At 36.5% G+C, this 25163-nt stretch overlaps 1 protein-coding gene across 5 annotated transcripts in view; it reads right to left on the bottom strand.

Annotated features, from left to right (window-relative positions):
- The window catches only part of clip2 (CAP-GLY domain containing linker protein 2), a 51724-nt gene that overhangs the window by 9937 nt on the left and 16624 nt on the right, over nt 1–25163 (bottom strand). For 2 of the 5 annotated variants that reach the window (XM_051108795.1, XM_051108796.1), the window contains exons 4-10: nt 14739–14863; nt 10194–10407; nt 9766–9963; nt 9523–9626; nt 7454–7514; nt 6848–6952; nt 39–1004 (exon numbers count right to left, since the gene is read on the bottom strand). In XM_051108795.1, coding sequence (XP_050964752.1) covers nt 39–1004; nt 6848–6952; nt 7454–7514; nt 9523–9626; nt 9766–9963; nt 10194–10407; nt 14739–14863 — 1773 coding nt within the window. Of the gene's footprint in view, nt 1–38; nt 1005–2869; nt 2921–6847; nt 6953–7453; nt 7515–9522; nt 9627–9765; nt 9964–10193; nt 10408–14738; nt 14864–25163 lie in introns of all 5 variants that reach the window. The other 3 variants (XM_051108798.1, XM_051108799.1, XM_051108797.1) reach the window with 2 other exon arrangements.

Genomic DNA, 25163 nt, shown 5'->3' with positions numbered 1-25163 from the left:
ATTGAAATAAATAGGATTTTGTCCCAGAGGTCACTAACATTGACATCCTGGGTGGTGTGATCCGCCTCTACAGCTTGCAGTCGGTTCTCACTGACTCTCAGCTTCTCCTGCAGAGAGAGGATCTCTGCTCTGCTCTGAGCTTCAGCCTTCTGCAGGGCCTCATAATCGACCATCTTCTTCTTAGCCAGCTCCAGTTGCTCTTTGAGAACATTTGTGGCCTTCTCCTGCTCTTCATGGGACTTATCCAACTCGCTGATCCTCAACTCTGCCCTCTGAAGCTTCTCCGAGGCCTCTTTGAGCTCCAGAGAATGCTGGTTGCTCTTGGCTTCAACCTGGATCTTCCAGTTCTCCTCAGTCTCCTCGAGCTGGTCCCGCAATTCCTGAAGCCTTGCGCGTAGATCTTCACGCTCTTTGGACATCACGGCAGCATCGATCCCATGTTTGGCCTTCAGGTTCTCTAACTCCAATTGCTGCTCCATCTTTAAGCTCTCAATAGCTGCTCTCATCTCAGGTGTGGTTCCTTCACCCTCTCCTCCGTTGGTCTCACCGACCCCGCGATCTCCTGTTAGCGAGGCTTTCAGCTCCTCTAGAGCACGCTGATGGTCTCCAACTAGAGCGTCAAGTTTGGCTTTCCAGCTGTCCATCATCTCCATGTTTTCACGAGTGGCCTGCTGAAGTCTTTGCTTCAGGTCGGAGATCTCTTGGCTCTGACGTTCTGTGGTGGTTTTAAGGCGTTCGACTTCTTTCTGGCTGCTGCTCAAAGATGCTTCGTACCTTTCGCGTAACTGGCTGCTCTCTTCACGGCGTTCACGACCTGCAGAGAGAAGCTGTTCCCGTAAAACCAGAGTCTCAGAGCTTATGCCTGGTCCGCTGTCTCCAGCATCCGTTCCTGGACCGGAGGAGCCTCTCTGAAGCCGAGCCTGGAGCTCTTCGACTTCAGCCTTGCGTAATGCCAATTCCTCTTCCAGCTGCATAACACGACTTTTCTCCTCAACTGTTGTTTGCTAGAGGACAGAAAAAGGGTTAGAATCCTGGATCCTTCCATCTTTTATATGCCAAAACCTCCAGTCCTTCTGCTGAGGGGCAACTCTCAAAGGATTTAGTTTAAAAATTTAGGATTTCAGGTTAAAAACAGAGACAACTTCAAGAATGTTTATCAATACAAAAATGTAAAAAGATTATTATTTAATGACAAAATGTGATTAAAATAACAATATAAACAATTAATTTAGGGATGCACAATATACACCATAAAAGTAATGGCCAATATTGAGTAAATTTGTAGAGGTCCAAAAACAAGTAGGAAATTAACATTTTAGGACCATTCAAATTAGGTTACATTATTTTCATCACACTTACACACAACTCAACAATATTGAACTCTCATGTAAATAAAATAAAAAATAGAAAAAGAAAAAAAAAAGCTAATTCTGTAATATAGTAATGGAAGTAATCCAGATTTTTTTTCTTATTAAAATATAAAATACTTCCATGATGCACAGTTACAAATTAACTTCACAAATTAATTTTGTAAAATTAATTTAACTAAATGTTTTAATGTGTACAATATTAATTTATTCTTGTAGAATTAAAATGTTATTTTTATATTATAATTATTATAATAACGATGTTATAATGATGTTTTTGAGTTACAAAAGACTACTGAGAACTGATTATAAAAATAATTATTATTATCATCATCATCATTATTATACTTAAAGAAGATATAAGTATTTTTTATATATATAAATTAACTATACAATCTGAGTCATTAATAAAATTATATTATTTTTGCATTATTATGAAATTTTTAAGTTACAGTAGACTACTGAAAATGTCTGTTTATTATAATAATAATCCATCCATTCCTCCAAAATGGGAATTTTTTGAAAATAAAATAAATTAAAAAAATAAAATAAATAGTGCTGTGCAATGATTAATCGCATCCAAAATAAATGTTTTTGTTTTCAAAATATATGTGTGTGTACTGTGTATATTTATTATGTATATATAAATACATATACATGCATGGATATATTAAAGAAAAATATGTTGTGTTTATATATTAAATATATAATATTAATTATATCAATATAAATGTACATGTAAATATTTTTAAAATGTAAACTGTATGTTTTTAGTGCATTGCACAGCACTAAAAAAAAAAAAAAAAAAATTCCAGCACATTGTTTTAACAAACACAAACACCATATTGGCTGTCTGTATTAAAAAAAAAAAAGATTATATATTGTGCATCCCTCAAATAAATATTTGAATGTTGTTAATAATCAGTACGAAATATCTTGGAGAGTTGCCCACTAGAACTGGTGGATGGCGATACAGGAATGAGAAGCAAACAAAGCATTTGCTTGCCCTGCAAACATTTCAGTGAATGGCCATTTCTTTAAAAAATGGCTCTTGCATGTGCAAAAAAGCGGCTTTAGTGCAACCTATGAAACTACACCAGCATTCCCACTGAAATCAAGCCCAAGCAAGCCTTTCTCAGTCTGTCCATCTAAAAGCGGCCAGGCAAATATGAGATGGAACGGCACACAGCAAGTCCAAAGGAACACAGGCAATCACTTCTAGGATTCAAACTATGTTTAAAGAAACAATATTCAAAGATGTTTTTCATTTCATAGAGCACACCAAATATTGTTAGTCATTGTGGAGTCATCTGAAAATTTGATAGTTCAAAGAAGAATATCATTAGAGGTTATTAGAGATCAGATAATACTACAAGAGTTCATAGATGCAGTCTCAAACCACAAGAGAGAAGTGAGAAAAGCACACATCTAAATATAGTTTCCATATTGAAAGTAGAAGATCACTCTGAAAACCACACAGCGTGTTACTCCCTTTATATCACCTTGACACTCTTGCCCAGCCTCATGGGTGTTGGCTGGAGCCTGCCTCTGACCTGTTGATAAATGTGAAATCCTGTTGATTAGAGTGCCTGAACTGTGCTGCCTTCATTCACCATCATTCACAATGACAGCCAATCTTTTACATTTACTCGCGTAAATGCGAGGACCTGATTATGTCTGGATTAAAGGGATAATTCTCCCAAAAATAAAAATTCTGTCAATAATTACTCACCCTCATGTTGTTCCAAACCCGTAAACCCTTTGTTTATCCTCAGAGCACAAATTAAGATATTTTTGATGAAATCCGAGAGCTTTCTGACCCTGCATAGACAGCAACAGTACTAACACACACATCAAAGACTGACACAGAAGAGAGGAAACTGTTGAACATAACAGTGATAAAATTAAGGTTAAACCACAGATGGACTATTTTAACAATGACCTTACTACTTTTCTGAAGCTTGAACATGTCAGTTGTGTTCCTGTCTATGCAGGGTCAAAGATGAACAAAGGTCTTATGGGTTTGGAACAACATGAGGGTGAGTAATTAATGACAGAATTTTCATTTTGGGGCAAACTATCCCTTTAAGATGTGTTTTGGTGAATCAGATCACAGGTAGAAAAGGGAGACACATTCCCGTTTATAATGCTCTTAATTTGTCTCTTTTGTCCACTTTTAACCACTTTCCTGACTACTTTAAGGGGATGGCCCTATGGGTATATGTATGGGCTTATTCATGATCTTTCAATTTAATATTCCAATATATACTCTCACATTTTATTTATGAATGCAAAAGGTAACAATGAAAAAAGGATTCCAGACAGCAGCAGCTTTCATTTTTGCTCTAATAGCCGTAAAACTACACCGAACACTGTGGGTTTGTGCTAGAATAAGAACTGGTAAGACAACACTGATATTTTCCCATCCCCGTTGAAAAAAACTGAATATGCTGGTTAGCTATGTTTGAAGTGTGGCAGCTGGTCTGAGCTGGTCCTTAGTTTGTCATGAGCTCGTTCAAGCTGGTTTTAAGCTAGTCATGTGCTGATCCTAGGGCTGACAATTTGCCAATGATGACAATAAAGAGAAAAGAACGATTCGACCGCATGTCGGCGCACGTGATTAACTGCTCACGTGTGGCGCGCTCATATCGCTAGGTGCCATTCACACAGAATGCGCATTTGTGTTGACAAAGATGCACTCAAGCAGTGGAATAGGAAAAACATGCAAGAAAATGGGAGTGAAATTCTTTTAACCTGAGCGCTGCATTTTTAGAATGCCGTTTCATGCGTGAGACACTGCGAGAGATGTCCATGTTTACATAAAAAAAAAACAATTTTCTTTAACTAGAAGGTTAATAAAGGAAAAGTTACTTCAGTCATGTTGTAGTTACATTTTTAAGTTGACTAATTAAAAAACATCAACATTTTTTTTTTTTTTTTTTAAATCGAGAATCGGTCAAATGTTTTGAAAAAAAAAAAATCACATATAATGTACTCACCCCCTCGTCATCCAAGATGTTCATGTCTTTCTTTCTTCAGTCGTAAAAAAATTTTTTTTTGAGGAAAACATTTCAGCATTTTTCTCTACATCACTACAGAAGTACAGACCCAGGAACCCAGGACAATTTTGAAGTTGAGGGAGAACATGAGATGGAAGTTTTTCGACATACCCTAACTGTCATAAACTGGAACAAAAACAGTCCAGGCAGAGTAAGACAAGATGAGCATTTGACATTACAAAGTATATAAACTGTATTTTTTTTATGAAAATAACTGATCGTTATGCTAGATAAGACCCTTCTTCCTCCTCGGCTGGGATTTACAACCACATTTGGGATCGATTGAAGCCGCATTTAAACTGCATTTTGGAAGTTCAAAATCGGGGCACCATATCAGTCCATTATATGGAGAAAAATGCTGAAATGTTTTCCTCAAAAAACTATTTCCTTACAATTGAAGAAAGAAAAACATGAACATCTTGGATGACAAGGGGGTGAGTACATTATATTTGAATCTTTGTTTTGGAAGTGGACTTCTCCTTTAACTAGCTCCTGCTCAGGACCAGCTCATAACCAGCTTATAAGAAGCTCAACCAGCTGTCATGCTTTAAAACATACTTTACCAGCATATGCTGTTTTTTCAAAAGGCATCCCAAACTTTAGTTTAAATCCTTTCTGGCTAGTGCATCCAACATCACTTCCTATAATGTTTAAGAATTTGAATAGGCGGTTTTTAGTGGCTATTTGAACCCATTTAACCACATGAGAATCTACACAATGAAAGCAATCTGTTCTAATGAGTTTTCAACTACCTCTGGAAGTGGTCGAAAGTGGACAAGTTCACGTTTCAGACCCCGTTTACACCTGTATTTCAGGTTGTCCACTTCTGATCGCAAAACCACTATGCTATAATTTTGTAGGTGGTTGCCAGAGTGTTGCTAGTTGATTTCAAGGACATTGCTAGGTGCTTGCTAGGATGTTCATGGCAGTTACTAGGGTATTGGTTGGCAGAGCATTGGTAGGAATTTGCTGTTCTGGTTGTATGCAAAGGCATTGTTAGTCAGTTACTAGAGTGTTTAGGATGTTCTGGTTGTTGCTAGGGTGTTCTGGGTGGTTTTTAGATTGCTAGATATTTAAAGCGGTCATTGGAGCATTTATAGGCAGTTGTTAGGGTGTTCTAAATGGTCAGTTGTTATGATCTTTCTGGGTAGACACTAGGCATTGTTTGTTAGTGTTTTCTGGATGGAAGTTAGAGTGTTGTAAGACTGTTTAAAAAGTGTTCTGGGCATTTTTTAATATGAAGATCAGGGTAAATTTAACTTCTTTTGTCTTCTGGGAAACATGTAACTATCTTCTGTAGCCTCTGAAGGGCAGTACTAAATGAAGAAATATGATATTTAGGCAAAATAAGAAAATTCCCATTCCATTTTGTTCAAAAGTTTTCACCCCCCAGCTATTAACGCATCATTTTTCCTTCTGGAGCATCAGTGAGCATTTGAACCACCTTTAATAGCTTCATGAGTCCCTCAGTTGTCATCAGTGTAAAAGATGGCTCTCAAAATCATACAGTCATTGTTGGAAAGGGTTCAAATACACAAAAATGCTGGAAAACCAAAGAATTTGTGGGACCTAAAGGATTTTTCTGAAGAACAGCAGGCAGTTTAACTGTTCAGGACAAACAAAGGACTCATGAACAACTATCACCAAACAAAAAAACACAGCTGTGATTCTTCAGGTCAGTACTAAATAAACAATAACATGCATTTTGTATGATCTGTTATTTTGGTAAAATAATTAACATTTTTAATGATTCTGAAAGGGGGTGCAAACTTTTGACCTCAACTGTATATGCATGACCAATAATAACTGTGATGCCTTAGCAACTACCTCTAATTATAGGAAAAAGGGCTACAAATACAGCGTAGATGTGTCAGAGGGGGTTTGTATCACAAAGGTTGGAGGCTGTATTTCAGCATCTAAAACACAATATGAAGGCTGACGTGGGGAAATGAGATCACGGTGGAGACAATAACTCCTCAGCTCCACCTGAGGGTCTCAGGCAGATGCTTAGAGAACAAGAGAAGACAGACATGAAAAGATATTTTGCAAATGAAAGGTGAAAGCAGTTTCTGGCTATCAGGAGCAATGCTGCTCCACAGAGACAGGCAAAGATCTCCAACACTCATGACTTTAGGGTTTTGCAGCAATGCAATTTCTGATCAGAGCTGGGGAAAATTCCAAAGCAAAAAAAATAAAATTAGTCTGAAATATCTGATCTTTTCTGACCAGGTGAGTTTCAAAAATTAGTGGCATTAAACATATCTAATTATGAGAGCTTAGGTGAATGATGGAGATCCCAGGCCTGGTCATTCAAGCAAAAGCAGTGGTGACCCATAGACATGGGCTCTAACAAAGGGACAGAAACATGGCAATGGGAGAGATGGCTACAGGCTGGGGTGTTTCATCTCCCTGCATGTTTACCATCTTTTCCTCTAACTCTTTCTGAAGCCGCTCTGCTTTGGACTTTTCCAAATGCAGACACTGCTCGAGCTGCCGAATACGGGCATGCTCCAGTTTGGTCTGAGTCTACAGAGAGAAAGAGAGGGGGGAAACGGAAAGACCAGAGAAAAGAGAAAAAGAGACATAGGTAGCATAGAAAAAGATTAACAGGTCTTAGCTATTCACCGATCATAATACCAACTTGTGAAGAAGCTTTAAAGGCAGGACAGAGTATGTTTTCACATACAGAGCTGGTAAAATGCAGACATGGTAGATACATTTTAATACATTTAAACATATCTTACTCAGTGGAGACATTATATTACATTTTTTGAAAATGAAAATTAGGCTGTGTACTGTATGTTGGACTGTCATAAAGTTATAGATCATGTCTAATATTCATAACACGTTTTTTTTTTTTGTGGACTGAAGTTGTTTGGAAACACATTCTGAAATAAATAAATTCTATTATTCATTGATGACATCAATTTTCTTATGTTATAGAAATTCTCAAAATTACACGTTAAAATGTACATAATCTTTCAGTAAAGTAGTAAAAATGCAGTAAAGTAGTAAAAAGGCAAATACCTCCAGGTCTCCTTTGGTAATGGACTCTTCCTCAACTCTGAACTGAAGATCTTCCACCTTCCTGTCATAACACATAATGACCACCAGGTGTCAGGAAATTCCTCATTTACTTTTTTCGTTTGTTTCTTTGATACACAAACAGCAGGTTGGACCTTATACTGACGCCTATTGGCATGAATGCAGGATCACACAAAAGTTAAAGTGTTTTAACAAATACACATTATAATACACTAGAAATACATTATTGGCAGGTGTATTTGTTGTCCATAACTGTGATATACGGGTAATATGCATCAACAGGTAAGCTGTGTCTTCTCATTAATCTAGCAACTGATGTACAACTATGACTGTAATTAAGAGAACATGAGAAAAATAAGCAGTTTTTGTGCCACAACAGTTTTTTTGCACATCAATGTAAATTTTTTAAATGGAAGGTAAATTGCCAAAATATAAAATAATGTCATTCATGGCTAATCTTTAGATGTGGAATTTTTCCCAAAAGCTGTGTGGTGAGTGGAGGAAAAACTATGAAAACCGTAAGGAAATTGTTTTCTATGTATATTTATTTGAAACATAGTATATGTTTTCAAATGATCCAACTTACCCCTCACTGGATTTTTGCTCACCAAGTCTGCATTTGTAAAATATTTTTACTATTTAAAGTAACTGTGTTCTACCTGAATATGTTTTAAAATGTAATTTATTCCTGTGATTTCAAAGCTGAATTTTTAACATCATTACTCCAGTTACATGATCCTTCAGAGATCATTCTAATATTCTGATTTGCTGCTCAAAAAATATTTATTATTATGATATAACATTTATTAACATTTATTATAATTATTATGTTGAAAAAAGCTGAGTAGAATTTTTTCATGTTTCTTTGATGAATAGAAAGTTCAGCAGAACAGCATTTATCTGAAATAGAAAACTTTTATGAAATTATAAATGCCTTTATCCTCACTTCTGATCAACTAAAAGCATCCTTGCTAAATAACCCCACCCCCTTCAAAAAAAAGACAGTTATACTGACTCAAAGCTTTTGAATGGCGTAGTATATAATGTTACAAAAGCTTTTTATTTCAGATAATAATACATGTTTCTTGAACAGCAAATCAGCATATTAGAATGATTTCTGAAGGATCATGTGACACTGAAGACTGAAGTAATGATGCTGAAAATTTTGATTTTCCATCACAGGAACAAATTACATTTTATTATATATTCAAATAGAATGCAGTTATTTTAAATAGTAAAAATATTTCACAATATTACTGCTTTTGTATTTTGTATTCTGAGGCATTGTATTCTGTATTTTGGATCAAATAAATGCAGGCTTGGTGAGCAGAAGATAATTATTTAAAAAAACATAAAAAATCTTACTGTTCAAAAACTTTCGACAGATAGTGTATATATTATAGAAACCCTGAAACAATCAGAAACAGTGGTTGTTCAGGGGGAAAAAATTAATTATTTATTTTATTATTTTATTTTATGCATTTCCACTGATATTTTTAAAAGGATAACACACATCCTGAAATGTCTGATATTACTTCCTTGTCTAGAACAACTTAAAGAGATAGTTCACCAAAAAATGAAAATTCTGTCATTAATTACTCATCCTCATGTTGTTCCAAACCCGTAAGATCTTCGTTCATCTTCAGAACACAAATTAAGATATTTTTGATTAAATCAGCTTTCTGACCCTGCATAGACAGCAAAGGTACTTACCATGGTCATGGCACAGAAACTTAGTAAGGACATCATTAAAATAGTCCATGTGACATCAGTGGTTCAACCTTAATTTTATGAAGCTACGAGAATGTCTTAATTTCTGTTTCGAAGATGAACAGGGTTTGGAACAACATGAGGGTGAGTAATTAATGACACAATTTTCATTTTTTGGGTGAACTATCCCTTTAAGTAAACAGTGTCCCAGCTTACCCCACTCTCCCCTTTTTATTTTAAAAGTCAACAACAAAGACAATAATACTAGGGTGAACAACAGCAGATGTGAGGATACTATTGTACAATATATGGGAGGTTGCAATGTACAAGCAAAACTGTACCTTCTCTCTTCTTCAAGCTGATTGGCCAGTTCCATTTTGTCTTTCTGTGTGCTTGCCAGCAGGGCTCGTGCTTGCTGTAGGTTGCTCTCTGCCTCTGTTGCATACTGAATGAGATATGAGAAAAGGTCATTGTTCTCCAGAAATTAATTTGAATGCAGTGTCAAATGGAAAGTTTATATTTGTGAGTAAATGTAGTAAATAAAAAGCACATATACATGTTATGTTTATATGTGTGAGTCACACCTGCAGATGTCGGGCCTTCAGTGCCGTCAGCTCTTTTTCCACCTCGCAGATATGGCTGGTTGCCTTGGCGACCTCAGCCCGCTCCAGGTCTCTCTCGGCCAGGAGCTGCTCTATGTGCTGCTGTTTCTCCTTCAGGGCTTCCTGCAGAGCCGTGGTCCCCGAGATCTTCCTTGCATACCTTGACGACGTCTCTGTCAACTGCCAGGAATACACGAAAAACCTCACTGAACAAAGGGTTTCACACTGAATTGTTACATGGGTCTTATCAAGAGTAAAAAAACTGCATTTTCTACCCTATGGGAAAAGATAAAGTGATAAAACATGTTATGACCCCTTTAACAGTCACATCAGGAAGCAACGCTGCAAAATGTCAACATAAGGCATGATTTGCATTGGCACTTTTGTCTTGGCATTTTAACATCTCTTACCAGGCCAGTGCGACTGGGCCGCCCCCCGACGCTGGAGGCCACAGAGCTGACAGAGCTGATGGAGGAGCTGGAGGGGCTGTGAGCCAGAGACGACACACCCATTGCCATACGCTTGCTCTTCTTAGCTTTCGCTGGACTGGTGGATGGGAAGCCAATGCGGATCACCTTGTGGATTGGAGCGAAGAGGCCAAACTTGGGTGGGCACTGGAAATATCTAAGGAGAGACAGAGAGAATAAGGAAGTGAGGTAGGAAACAGTTTGTGACTTAAAGAGATGAAAATTACTCCATTATTTACTTACCCTCAAGCCATCCTAGGTGTAAATGACTTTCTTCTTTCAGACGAATGCAATAGGAGTTATAATAAACAAAAGTTCTGCCTCTTCTAAGCTTTATAATGGCAGTGAATGGGTGTCGAGATTTTGAAGCCCAAAAAAAGTGCATCCATCCATCGTAAAAGTACTCCACACTGCTCCAGGGGGTTAATAAAGGCCTTCTGAAGTGAAGCAATGCGTTTGTGTAAGAAAAACATCTCCGTTTCAAACTTTATAAACCATAATCTGTAGTTTCCTCAAACTGGCGTACGTACATGTAGGAGGTAGGCCTCACTTCAGAAGGCGTTTATTCACCCCCCGCCCTCCAAGCCGTTTGGAGTATTTTTATAATGGATGGATACACTTTATTGGACTTCAAAATTTCAACAGCCATTCACTGCCATTATAAAGCTTTGAACGGCCAGGACATTTTTAATTTAACTCTGATTGTATTCATCTGAAAGAAGAAAGTCAGATAGACCTAGGATGGCTTAAGAGTGAGTATATCATGAGGTAAATTTTAATTTTCGTGTGGATTATCCCTTCAATTTGCAATCAAACCTTCTCTGTGAGAAATGCAAAAATGGACTTAAGTATATTGTTTGTGATTGAGGTTACTGAATAAATACACTTGTGAGACTTCTGTGTGACAATAGAATATTTGTTGTTGTCGTTTTAATAAAAGTACAGATATTGGAATTAATACTAACAATTTCACAGTTTTGCTTTTAGTGTTTGCCTTTTACCAGTAATGCAGAGATTGATCATTTATGATAATATACTAAATCAAGAACTAGATAAGTAAATGAGTAAAATAAATCATGCGTATGAACTGGAATTAACATTAAAATGTCAACATATGCACTACCAGTAAGATTCTAAAAAAATAAAAACCTGAAAAAAATGTATTGCAGTTTTTACAAAAATATTAAGTAGTACAACCGTTTTCAAATGAGATAATAGTAAATGTTTCTTGAGCACCAAATCAGCATATTGGAATGATTTATGAAGGATCATATGACACTGAAAACTGGTGTAATGATGCTGAAAAATCTGCCATCAAAGCAATGTTAAAATTATGATAAAATATACAATTTTAAAGTGCCCCTATTATTGAAGATAATGCAGTGCAGTGTGTAACACAGCTCTAACTGAATGAAAACATCCTGCAAAGTTTTAAATCTGAAAGTGCTCTGTGTATAAAGTTAAAATGCTAAAATGTTAGAAAATGCCTGATAGCACAGAAAGCGAACGTCCCACCCTCCCGGCAAAACGGCGTCCAAAGCCACGCCTTTCGAATGCATGAACGCACACAGACTAGACAACCAGAGACAACTGCTCACAATTGTCTAGAAATGTGTCGTTGAATAGTGAACGTTTGACGTTGTTATTATTTGGAATTATGATAAAGAATAGAGCAATAAGTTGGTGTACAATATGCAGTGCTTTATTAATACGTTTCTGCGTTGGGTTAACGTATATACCTTGGCTGTTTGGGTGTTCAATGTAATCAATGTAATGGACCAATCACTGCAGAGGTCTGGAAAAATTTATCGTTGAGCGAATTATTTGGGAGGCGTTGAGCAAATAAGATAAAAGTGTGTTTTGACCTTGCATGCATGTCAGCTTATTGTTGGGGTCTCCCAAAACCAAAATACGAACCTTTCATAAGCCATAATAGAGGCACTTTAATATAGTTGTCTTAAACTGTAACAAATTTTTTTACTGTAAATAAATGTAGTCTCTGTGAGCATAAAAAGCTCTTACAAAACTTTTGAATTGCAGTGTATATAGGTCTGTTGTAATTACTGTTTCTTTTCTTATCATCTGAACTGAACACAGGCAGATGTCCAGCCTGATGTCAAGATATCATTATAAAAACAAACTACATAATCTACTAAATCTGGCCTTGGGCCAAATGTCAACAATTAATGTAGCTGTTTATTCCTGTTTGGAACTCAACCACCCCCGTTTTTCACTGAAAAGACAGCAGAGGTTTAACCTTGGCTCAGCATGTGAACTATTACATGTCTAAATTACTTGGCCTGCATTTTACAACTAAAAGTCAACATGACACTGCATTTGCAACCCATTTTGCTTCAGTAATGTGACATTATTTCCCTCAAAAATGATGTAGGGTGGGAGTTACATCAGGAATTGTTTGCATTGTGAACGATGACTATTAAATATCTAAATGCAGATCAGTGTTGATCAAAAACAAACATTTGTTTGTCACAGGAATAACATGCACTGATGAACTGCTGAATAAGACCAGGATGTATTAAAAAAATAAAAAATGTTTAAACTTAAAAAATTAAACAGGGTCCAATTTGATTTCATGTTCTAAGTCACACTACAACTGACATATTAACATACTTAACACTATGATCCTTTGAATACGTCAAAATGCATTTGTTTTGTGCAGTTCTGTTTATGCCAATCATTTATTATTAGGGTTGTCAGTTTAACACGTTAATTAATTTGTTACAAAAAAATAACACGATTAAAATATTTTAACACAGTTAACACACTGGCCCCGCCCCCAGACCTGTACTTTATCTTATATTTTATATAGTTGACTGTTGACAAATATGATGCAGGACAACAACTCCACCAATGCAGTTATGCCCTAAAATTCAAGATATTGTTGCAAAAAATGGCAGAAAGACCAATATGACACAAGTGCTGATTTTGTCCCGATCTATCACAAGCTTAAATGTGATTTTATACAACAGTTCAGTAAATAATAAGTTGATATTGTGTTATAATTTAAACACAATATAATATGTTTTTTTTTTTCATTTTTGCAGAGAACATACTATCTTTAAAACATAATTGTTGTTGCGTGTCTCCGAGCAACACAGCAGTGTTTAGTTTCTGAATGAATCTGGGTTTTGAACGAATCGTGTGAACCAGTGATTCAAAAGCCCATTCATAAAGAGAGACATTTACTTCATTCCTGAATGAATCAGCCATTTGAATGAATCGAATGAATAAATGAATGACTCTTAAAGGGTTACTCCACCCCAAAATGAAAATTTAGTCATTAATCACTTACCCCCATGTCATTCCAAATCCGTAAAAGCTTCGTTCGTCTTTGAAACACAAATTAAGATATTTTTGATGCATTCTGACAGCTCTCTGACCCTCCCATAGACAGCAGTATAATTATGATCAATGTCCAGAAACGTAGCAAGGAGATCAGTAAAATAATCCATGTGACATCAGTGGTTCAACCACAGTTTTACAAAGCTACGAGAATACTTTTTGTACGCAAAGAAAACAAAAATAATGACTTTATTCAACCATTCGGATACATTGTTTTCGTTTAAATCAAAGCGTGAATAAACATAGAAAATGTATCCACGTGGCGCAGCTGACACAAAACAGCATACGCTGTTTGCGTTCAGGAGATACTCTCCAAAATGTCGCTAGGGTGACATGGAGGAGACAAATTGTTGAATAAAGTCTTCTTTGCATAAAAAAAAGTATTCTTGTAGCTTCGTAAAATTACGGTTGAGCACCTGATGTCAAATGGATTATTTTAGCAATCTCCTTGCTACGTTTCCGGATGCTGAATGTGTTAATTACATTGCTGTCTATGGGAGGGTCAGAGAGCTGTCAGAATGCATCAAAAATTTGTGTTCTGAAGACGAAGGAAGCTTTTATGGGTTTGGAATGACATGGGGGTAAGTTATTAATGACAAAATTTTCATATTGGGGTGGAGTATCCCTTTAAAGAATTTGACCACCACCTGTTAGCATATTGTTTCTTATTTACAGTATCATTTCATTAAAAAAAAAAGAAGAAGAAAAATAAAAACATTATAACACTATCATTCTTTAAATACATCACAACATATTTGTTTTGTGGAGTTCTGTGATTCTGTCAATAATTTATTATATGTGAACTTCACAGTTTCACATTTTAGTAGCATTTAACTTTACATCATGCCCTAAAATGAACAAAGAAGGCGAATACCAATGGGCCTAGTACAGAACCCTGAGGCACTTTTCTACAAAGTGTTTCAAAGCGACAATGCTTAGTCATCTGAAAGCAAAACAAAACAAAATTTTAAACTGAAAAAGTGTCCATTCTGATTCCATGTTGAAGTTCATAACATAATAACATATTAAACTCTTTTAACATGCATGAAACAATGAGACCTCTCAATGCTGAAGGCCACTGAGGGTGTTGCTGAAGACTAAAGTTAGCAAAGACTAATGATGTACCTGGTTCCAGCTACAGCCCCATCGTTTTTCCCTAACGGCTCGTCCAGCTCCACTCCACACCACTCGCCCTTGGCAAAGTCAGTCTCTCCCACATAACGCACTACTCCTGTTTTGGTGCCGCCGACCTGAGGAGAGAGCAGAGGAGGTTCAGAGGTACAAAGTGGTAACATGGACACATGGTTTATTGTGATAACATAACAAAACACTCTTTACATTCAAAACACACTTTTAATCTAATGCATCACACACATCATATGAGAAATATATACAATTAATTATATTTCTTACATTTATTTTACATTACTTACATAAAAATAACTACAATTCACTACATTTCTCTTTTAACCTATGATGACACTCGTATCATGGCCTCTATTACTAATGAATGAGTGTCAAAAAATGTAACATTTAGAAAATAGAGAGAGTTGGTCCCCACTGCATGTCAGCAGTGCAGTGTAGTAAACTTTGCCAGCTGGTGCTGAGATGTAACTGGGAATGACTGTCATGCTGGTTGAACTGGCCTACATTCATCAACCCAGCACTGGGGAAAAAAGGAGGTCACAGGCTATTCATTAGTGATGGCACAACTACACATAAGAAAGCATACTGCGTCCTTTAGAAACAAAGAAGTGTATATCACACATTCTATGTGCCTCAGAAGCATGCAAAAACATTCTCCCTTTTTCATAAACAGACAATCACAATGGTCATAATAAAAAAGATGAGCACTGCTGTAAGAAACGACTCTGGTTTTAAGCACGTCACATTCATAGCTTTACTGATAAATTATGCATACCATACAGAAACATAAACTGAATAAGATTCTCAAGGTCACAGAGTGTCAAAGTCACAGTCTGTAATTTTCTGACCTTTCTCCTTAAAATTGTTTCACTGAAATGATTTCACTCATTTCAGTCATTATTCCACAGTATATGACTGGGAAATTTAGCCATTGAAATCTTGTTTGTTCTGTTCAGAAACAGAAAACCTGTCTGACCTAAGTTATACATCCTGCTGAATTTAGACTGACAGCAGAAGGACTAAAAATCATGGATTAATATTATAGTATTTGCATTAATACACTATTCTGGCCTGAAAATCTTAAAATCTCAATTGCAACTTGTCCAAAATAAATAAATAAAACAATAAACAATATGTTGTTTTGTGCAGTTCTATGTTTCTGTTAATCATTTATTATAATTAAACTTCACATTTTCACATTTTAGTAGCACTTAACTTGCCCTAAAATCAACAAAGAAGAAGAATACAAATGGGCCTAGTACAGAACCTTGAGGCATGCTTCTACAAAGAGATTGTTTTTATTGTTTCTTATCAACCAGCTTTACACCTGAAGGGTTTCTAGCGATGCTTAGTCATATGACGCAGCAAAACCGATCACAAAAAAGCAGGAAACATCCATCTTTTGGCTCAATTCCTCATCCGAGAGCCGTTATCTAACGACTGCAATAACTAATGGAATAGCAACAGATAAAACAAAGAATTAATGAAAGTCATATCCCTTTTGGTAAGGGATCAAAAGCATCTCTGTTTTGAATTGCTTTGGAACGAAACTACATAAATCTACAAACATACCTCCCAGCCAAAGACATGCACACAGAGCTTTTCGTGAGGCTCTGAGGTTTAGCCATTACCAGAGAGTGTGAAGGAGGATGTATGTAAACAGTGGACCATCAATGCATAAACACATGCTTACATGTTTGCCCTACAATCGTGTACACACTTACGTTTTAATCTGACTCTACTCAAATGGAATGAAAAGCCAAACTGCTTATTTGCAGCTGCTGTCAGTTTGCGGAAACCCTAGTCTCAGCTCAGACAGCACGCCCCGCGTACCGCCCACAGTCTGTTCACTCACTCTCTGATGCATATTGCAGACAAGAATTGTAAATGTTGAATGAAATTCTGCGGTTTCGATTTGATTGGCTGGTCTCTACACACCACTGGAGGTCAGTTTTTAATCGGTCCACGTGGAAACACAAGTTCTACATACATTTTAGCCATTTTCTGTGGTGCTGTTTGAAATAATTGCTGAGACTGCCATGTCATAATTGAATGTTTCCTTCTTCCACTATCAGTCTATGATTATAGTACAACTGACTTCAGATTTATCTGCCACTAAATGATACGCAAAAACAAACTGTGGTTGGTTGCGTTACATGTTGGTTATACAGTCTCATCCCATCTAATTTTCTTCAGAAATCATCCTACATTGCTGTTTTAACTTTTTTTGTAAAGGGCGTTTGATCTTTGCATGTTCACTTTGTTAACACTGGGTCGGTACTTCTGCAGTGATGTAGGACGATTTTGAACTTGGAGGAGAAAATGAGATGGGAGTTTTTTGACATACCCTGTCCTGAACTGGAATACACAGAGTTCATGCAGAGTAAGACGAGCATTTGAGGTTAAAAAGTATATAAATTGACATTTTTTTTTTTTTAGAAACAATCATTTCGCTAAATAAGACCCTTCATCCTTGGCTGAAATCATTAAGAGCCCTTTGAAGCTGCATTTAAAAGGCACCATAGAAGTTCAATATATAAAGAGAAATTCTGAAACGTTTTCCTCAAAAAACATAATTTCTTGACTGAAGAAAGAAAGACATGAACATCTTGGATGACAAGGGGGTGAGTAAATTATCTGTAAATTTTGGTTCTGAAAGTAAATTCAGTTCACACTTAAGTATATTCTTTAAAGTGTATTATTTCTAAAAAAGTACTCTTTTAAAGGGGTCATCGGATGCAAACTTCACTTTTACATGTTGTTTGAACATTAACGTGTGTTTGCAGTTTATGTACAAATCTACCCTATAATGATAAAAATCCATGCAGTGGTTTTTAATTATTCTGTAAAAATAGTGGTCGTCCTTTACTCCCGACATCTGAGCCGCTGAAGATGCAGTGGATTACATTTGTTTGTGAAGGGAATGCGCCTCCTGATCTACATAAATGCGTCTATGTTTGCCAAATCATTCGCAGAGCTGATTTTGACAAGGTAAAAAGGGTGTTGTTTTACACAACCACTGAGAATTTTTAACCAAAGTATATTACAGACTTTTTATTAAGACCCTAAAGAATCATATCAACTTGTGGAAAATGGGCATCCGATGACCCCTTTAAACTACAAAACATTATAATAATTCGGTTCCAATGAAACTGGAACCAGAACCAGAACAATAGCTTTTTTTGCAATTTCAATCCCTACTGACGTCCCTACTTCATGTCAAAGGCAAAATTCTTTTTCCTGCTGTCAGTTTGTGGGACCTCGTCATTCTTCTACAATACACAGATCATATGTCCTCAACAATAGTTTGGAACTGAAATATAGCCATTAATGTTTTAACAGGTTCGTCAGGTCGCATTTTGAGCACTGCGAGACATTCTGCTCCAGAGACATCTGTGGTTTGGCATTGGAAAGAGAGCATCCGGAAGAGAATATATTCAGACAGACGCATCACATCCTCCCGCCAGTGAGCGAGTGTGTGTGTGTGCGACTGACGTGGCAGATGAGCCACAGTACGCTCCAGCGTGGATAAGGTGATAATACAAACATTCCTGAGGGAACGTTCCAGATGTGCAATATTTACTTTATCATGTCATCTCTGTGACTGCTGTTTTTTTCATGTAAAAACAGTTGGCGTCCCAAACCACAACAGCAGCATTTTATGAGGGCAAAAACATATGTCAAACACATGTTTAGCAAAGCTTCCAAGTTACTTAAGAACAATATGGCTTTGAGCTGCTAGCCTCTAACTGTCCTTCTAGGTGTGAGAAGAGCTATAAATTCAGCAGAATACACAAGCACAGCACAGAGATGAGCCGTAAGGAGCAGAGAAAGCTGACTCTCACTCACTACGCTGCAGATCCACAATCGGTCAGCATAAACCTCAACTTGGCAGTGACTTGATCCACCTTCCAGTTTCTTTGACCGACTGACTGAGCTGACTGAGGCACATTCACAAGTCTGCTCAAGAACACCAGAGTGAAGAGCCCCTCTACATCATGCTACAACTACAATAGAGTATGAGCTCCAACATATGAAACAAGACATTCAGTAGGTAACTACAATCAGAAGCGTGATCTTGCAGGTGAACTTGCAACTTTATAACAAATGTGTAGATGTGAGTTTGAATTTTTAATAGTGACAGAGAGTGAGCTCTATTCTCATTTCCTGTTGTCTCTATCACAGTTTATGTAGGTTTTCTGAGGGTCAGCATTTTTAAAAACCTTTTTAAGACCAAATAAATAAAATTTAAGGAATTGAAAGGAGCACGAAATGTCATTATGTTCTCTAAACATACAGTGCCTCGCGAAAATATTTATACCCCATTTTTTTCACACATTTTGTTATGTTGCTGCCTTATGTTAAATTGCTTCAGATTCTGTATTCCCCACATCAATATTCACAACATACTCCATAAGACAAAGCAAAAACAGAACTTAAAAAAGAAAAAACTGAAATAAGTACATTGCATAAGTATTCATACTCTTAACTCAGTACTTAGCTGAAGCACCTTTACAGCCTCAAGTCTTTTTGGGTAAGATGCGACAAGCTTTGCACATTCGCATTTGGCAATTATCTGCAATTCTTCTCCTCACCTCTTCACCTCTCAAGCTCTGTCAGCTTGGATGGGGCAGACACACATTTTCATGTTTCTCCAGAAATATTTGATAGCGTTCAAGCCAAGGCTGTGGCTGGGCCACACAGGGACATACACAGAGTTGTCTATAAGCCACTCTTGCTGTGTGTTTAGGTTCATTCTCCTATTGAAAGGTGAACATTCTGCCCAGTCTGAGGTTCTGAATGCTCTCGACTGGGTTTTCTTTAAGGCTATCTATATATTTTGCTGTGTTGAGCTTTTCTTCTACTCTGACGAGTCTTTTAGTCCCTGCCTCTGAAAAACAGCCAAACATGATGCTTAGAATTGAGGTTCATCAAGGTTCTTGGTCACCAGTCTAACCAAAGCTCTTCTCCATCAAATGCCTACTCTAGGAAGAGTCCTGATTGTTTTAAACCTCTTCCATTAAGGGTGATGAGACTACATGCTTCTGTGAACGTTCAATGCCGCAGAATTTTTTCTGAACTCTTTCCCAGATGTGTGGCTTGATGAGGCAGTTTTTTTGACCTCAGGGCTTGGTTTTTGCTCTGATATGCATTTTCAGCTGTTAAACCTTTTATTAAGAAGTGTGTGCCTTTTCAGATCATATCCATTCAATTGAATTTGCCACAGGTTAACTTTACTCGTAGTGTAGTAACATCCACAAGCAATATGAATGCTCCTGAGCTAAATTTCAACTGTAACAGATAAAGGTATGAATACTTACGCAATGGAATCATTCAAGTTTTTTATTTTTAATAAATTTGCAAAGATGTTAAAAACTTGTTTTGTGCTTTGCCATTATGGTGTATTGAATGTAGATTGATGTTGGGGGAAAAAGTAATTTAAAGCAGTGTAACATAAGGCAGCAACATAACAAAACGTGAAAAAAATGAAGGTGTATGAATACTGTCGCAAGGCACTGTAAATGTCTAGGGAGCATAAAATGAGTTGTATTAGCAAAAAAAAAAAAAAAAAAAAAAAAACGCAACTCACAACAGATCTCAATTACATTTTAATTAATTTCACACACACACAAAAAGATGGAATATGGAAAAAACTTCTTCCAGAAAAGTGCTGTGCTCTTATTGTCTTATTTTCCAGAGCAAATGTAGAGCAAAAGCAGAATGACATTAGATAAAAAGTCTTATTTTCCGAGAAAATGATAAAAATAAAATGATTAAAAGAAGAATATCACAACGGACTCAGGAAAACCTTAATTCAAAGGGAAAACATACTTTCATAGCTCACTCACAGATATTTGATGTTGCAACATTTCATGTCATGCCTTTATGATTTTAAAACTTATTACTTTGATTTAAGACCTTTTTAAGGCCTTGTGGAATAAGTGTCCATCAAATGAACACTTAACAGGAATCTTAACAGAAGTAGCAGCTCATGGGATACAATTTACTTACTGTTTTTCAAATACTGTGTTACGGCAGTTAAAGGAAGCTAGAGATTATGGTTTATAAAGTTGTAAATATGAATATTTTTCTTACACAAATACATTTAGTTTTGTTTTGCTTCAGAAGCCGTCTATTAACCCCTCTGAGCCATGTGGAGTACTTTTTATGATGGATGGATGCACTTTATTGGATTTTAAAATCTCAACACCCATTTACTACCATTATAAAGCTTTGGAAAAGCCAGGACATTTTCTAATATGACTCCGACTGTATTCATCTGAAGGAAGAAGAAAGTCATATACACCTAGGATGGCTAGAGAATAAGTAAATCATTGGGGCAATTTCATATTTGGGTGAACTATCCCTTCAAGTCTAAAGATTTGGAAAGATTCTGATCAGAAGTAGAGGAAGTTGATTTCATTATTTGGTGTGTGGGTTGCAAAGTGTTCTGTAGGAGCTACGAGGTGAAAGTGCTACAAGGCAATGTCACAGTTGTCTGTCGAGTCCTGGCCCTTGACTCATATATTGCTGATATATGAGCATCGTTTTCACACATGTGCATGTGGAAATCTTGGGAGAGCAAACAATGGAAAAGCACTGATTTTGAGAGGTCCTTCATGCACTACAGCACAGTCATGGTAATAAAATACCAGTCATAGGGGAAACAACAGGGAACTGACATCTAATGCAGTTCAGTCATATTGTAAGCTGTATATGTCAAAATTATATACATACACTATGCTAAACATTTTTCTGCAGTTTCACAAGGTCATCCGAAAGGATTTAATGTTTGAGTTCACCTACAGGAATATACTAGCTTAAATTCAACTGAAGCTCTATTGACAGCATCTGTGGTGGATGTTCGATTGCCAGAGTCAATAACTTCGACTCGTCTCTCAGCTCAACAAAAACGCAGTAAATTAACCCCAGAGGGACAGTCATAATAAAAAAAGAGAAACAATTTTCACACAGCAATCATACATGTAGAAATAGTATTTAAATGTTAGCTAGAAAAAATCCCATGATTAAAAAAAAAAGTACTGAATCTATAGAAACTGGTGTGTGACTGTGTCTAAGTGGGTTTGCACCCTGATGTGTTCATCACTAAACAAACCAATCAGGTGTCAGTCAAGATTGAAACAGACAGTGAAGTAGATAGCTGAGATCAATGGCTGATGGTTTATGGAGCAGTAATCCCATCTGATTAAGAATATTGACTGCCTAAAAAGCTTTAGGACTGCGCTATACTAAATGGAAAGCAATTTGACCCACAGCCAATCAACTGTATAGTGAATCGGACAGCTATTGGGCAGGAACCTAACACAAGGAAAGCCACACATTAGTCGTTCACAGCCAGATCAAAAAAAAAAAAAAACAAGCTTTTTGCATGACATTTAGGACAGGCTAATCTGAAATCAATGTTATCACAATAATATACCAGCATTGGTGTTAAAACAGTACTGCAGCTCTGTCTGCACAAGGCTAAATAGAAAATATAGAAGAGGTTGCTACACATCACTAGATGCTAACCAGACGGAAGGAATATTTACACAACCATGACATCCTATGCAGTGCTCCAGTCTCTAGTAATTTTTGAATGACCGAATATACAGTTAAAGTCAAAAGTTTACATACACTTTGCAAAATCTGCAAAATGTTAATTATTTTGCCAAAATAAGAGGGATCATACAAAATGCATGTTATTTTTTATTTAGTACTGACCTGAATAAGATATTTCACATGAAAGACGTTATGTGAAGAGGGATATAAAAACAATTCAAAGTTATCTTTATTATTTTCTAACAGCAGTTTTACTAAAAAAAACTATTTCAAAAGACTCTTCATGAAATGAAGGGCATGTAAGTAATTTACAGGCTTCAACATCCATGTCAGTGTTTTCATTAGGCTGGACCGAGCACAGATTTGCAAGACAGACAATAAAAATGCAACTCACAGAGGAAACTAGATTTATCCTATGGCAGTACATTATGCATCAGCGCACAACTTAAACCTACATTCCACATTAAAACTCACTGGATTGGAAACATTCAGTGGATCTATTAAGCAGACCAGGCACTTCTACACATAAAGGCATATTGGATTTTTCATTCAAAGGCCATAACTTTTACGAAATTAAATGATATGGATTTTATTTATTTTAAGAAATGCATTTGTTGTAAGAATGTTGTATTTCTTTACAGTTAGTATTGTACTTTACTCACTGGTTTTCTCACCTTTCTTTCTTCTGGTCATATTTTTCTTTTTCTATACAGAATTCAACTTGTCTCTGGTGTATGTCTTTGTAGTAATGTAAATGAATGTCAGTTTCCTTTAAGATTCTGGACTTACTCAGTCCTTGCCCTAGTTAATTACAATACAGTTAATTACAATTACAATACATTACCTAAAGACTATTCGTTCCCTAAGACAGTCTTCTGTTGTAAGTGTGCAGTCACTTTTAGACATAACTAATTAATCAAGAGAAATTTCTGTCTATGTCTATGCAGGGTCAGAAAGCTCTCAGATTTCATCAGAAATATCTTAATTTGTGTTCCGAAGATGAACAAAGGTCTTTAGGGTTTGGAACGACATGAGAGAGAGTAGTTAATTAATTTTTAGGTGAAATATCCTTGAAATGTCTCAAAAACTGTTTTTTAAATAAAGTGCAGTTTTAGATTTTTATATTGTTTCTCCAAGTTAGTTCATACATTTTTTTGCACCAAAGAAGTACAATATATGTAAAAATGATTCTTTTCCATTCTCATTTTTAGGGCTGCCTCCTAATAGTCAACTAACCGGGGGTTTAAGAGGCTTGGTTGACCAAAATTTTATTAGTCGCTTAGTCGCAGAAAAAAAAAATTCACAGGAAGTGGCAAAGTCATGCAGTTCGTGATGGACAGATCGTTAATGGCTGGTCTATGTGGTAATATAGTAAACCCACCACACACCCACCGAGATCAAATACGGCTTTCATCTGAAAGATGTATGCAGTATCAACTTTATATGGCCGCTCATTCTGTCTGTGTGGAGTGTGGAAGCTAGTGCGCTCAGTGCATGACAGATGGAGGAGCCAGTGATATCACTTGCTCTTAAAACACTCCATCATTTTTTGGTCATACAGACAAAAGTAATACATTCTTCAAATCTGAAAGACTTTCAGTTTATTTGCAAACAGGATGCGCTTTCTGGCGCCTCGTTCTCTGTGAACTTGAACGCAAAACTTCAAAAGTCTGTATATACTTGCCTTACAGACATGAAAAATACTTCTATACAGAGTTCATCAATAAATTATTAAAACGTCAATGCAGTCTCCTTGCTGTTTTTTTTCTCTGACACATTCCCACATTCATAATTATTATACCTACTGGTGCGCTGTGGCAATTTTTTTTCACGTAAGCTTGAGCACTCATTGGGCTATGTGGTCAATTAAAGGCTCATTATTATGATTTATATGGTTTATTAATAAATGTGTGACTAATAGTCGACTAATGCTTAAAATGAACAACTAGTCGACCAGAAAAATCTTTAGTCAAGGTCAGCTCTACTCATTTTCACTCTCTGAGAAAAACAGAGAAGTGAAAGGGGTGTTACCGCTTGCAGAAACTTAAGTAAACACCCACTGCTGTGATTATCAATGCACCGTATCCACAGTCTCCTTTACATCATGTCATGGCAAGCATTGTGACAACGCTGTATACAGGTGCATCTCAAAAAATTAGAATATCGTGAAAAAGTTCATTTTTTGTTTGTAACTTATTTAAAAACTGAAACTTTCATATATTCTAGATTTATTACATGTGAAGTAAAACATTTCTAAATTTTTTTTTTTTAATTTTGATGATTAGAGCTTACAGCTCATGAAAGTCAAAAATCCAGTATCTCAAAATATTAGAATATTTACTAAGATCAATCAAAAAATGGATTTGCAAAACAGAAAAGTTCAAGTTCTTTAAAGTATGTTCATTTATGCACTCAATACTTGGTCGGCAGCACATATTACAACAAATTCCTTGCTCCTAGCACAAATCAGTAAAGTGTGACATGTAAGCAATCAGCCTGTGGCACTGCTGAGGCACTACTGATATTGTATATTGGACATATTTGTATATTGGATTGACTGTTTCTCATCTTTCTCTTGAAAACATCCCATGGATTCTCAATGGGGTTCAGGTCAGGCATGTTGGCTGGCCAATAAAGCACAGTAATATCATGGTCAGCAAACCACTTAGAAGTGGTTTTTGCACTGTGGGCAGGTGCTAAAGTCCTGCTGGAAAAGGAAATCAGCATCTCCATAAAGCTTGTCAGCAGATGGAAGCATAAAGTGCTCTAAAATCTCCTGGTAGACGGCTGCATTGACTTTGGACTTGATAAAACACAGCAGACCAACACCAGCAGACGTCA

Source organism: Labeo rohita, chromosome 5, assembly GCF_022985175.1.
Source record: "Labeo rohita strain BAU-BD-2019 chromosome 5, IGBB_LRoh.1.0, whole genome shotgun sequence".
Classification (NCBI taxonomy): Eukaryota; Metazoa; Chordata; class Actinopteri; order Cypriniformes; family Cyprinidae; genus Labeo; species Labeo rohita.
The sequence above is the reverse complement of the archived record's forward strand: the minus strand, read 5'-3'. Positions and strand labels throughout refer to the sequence as shown.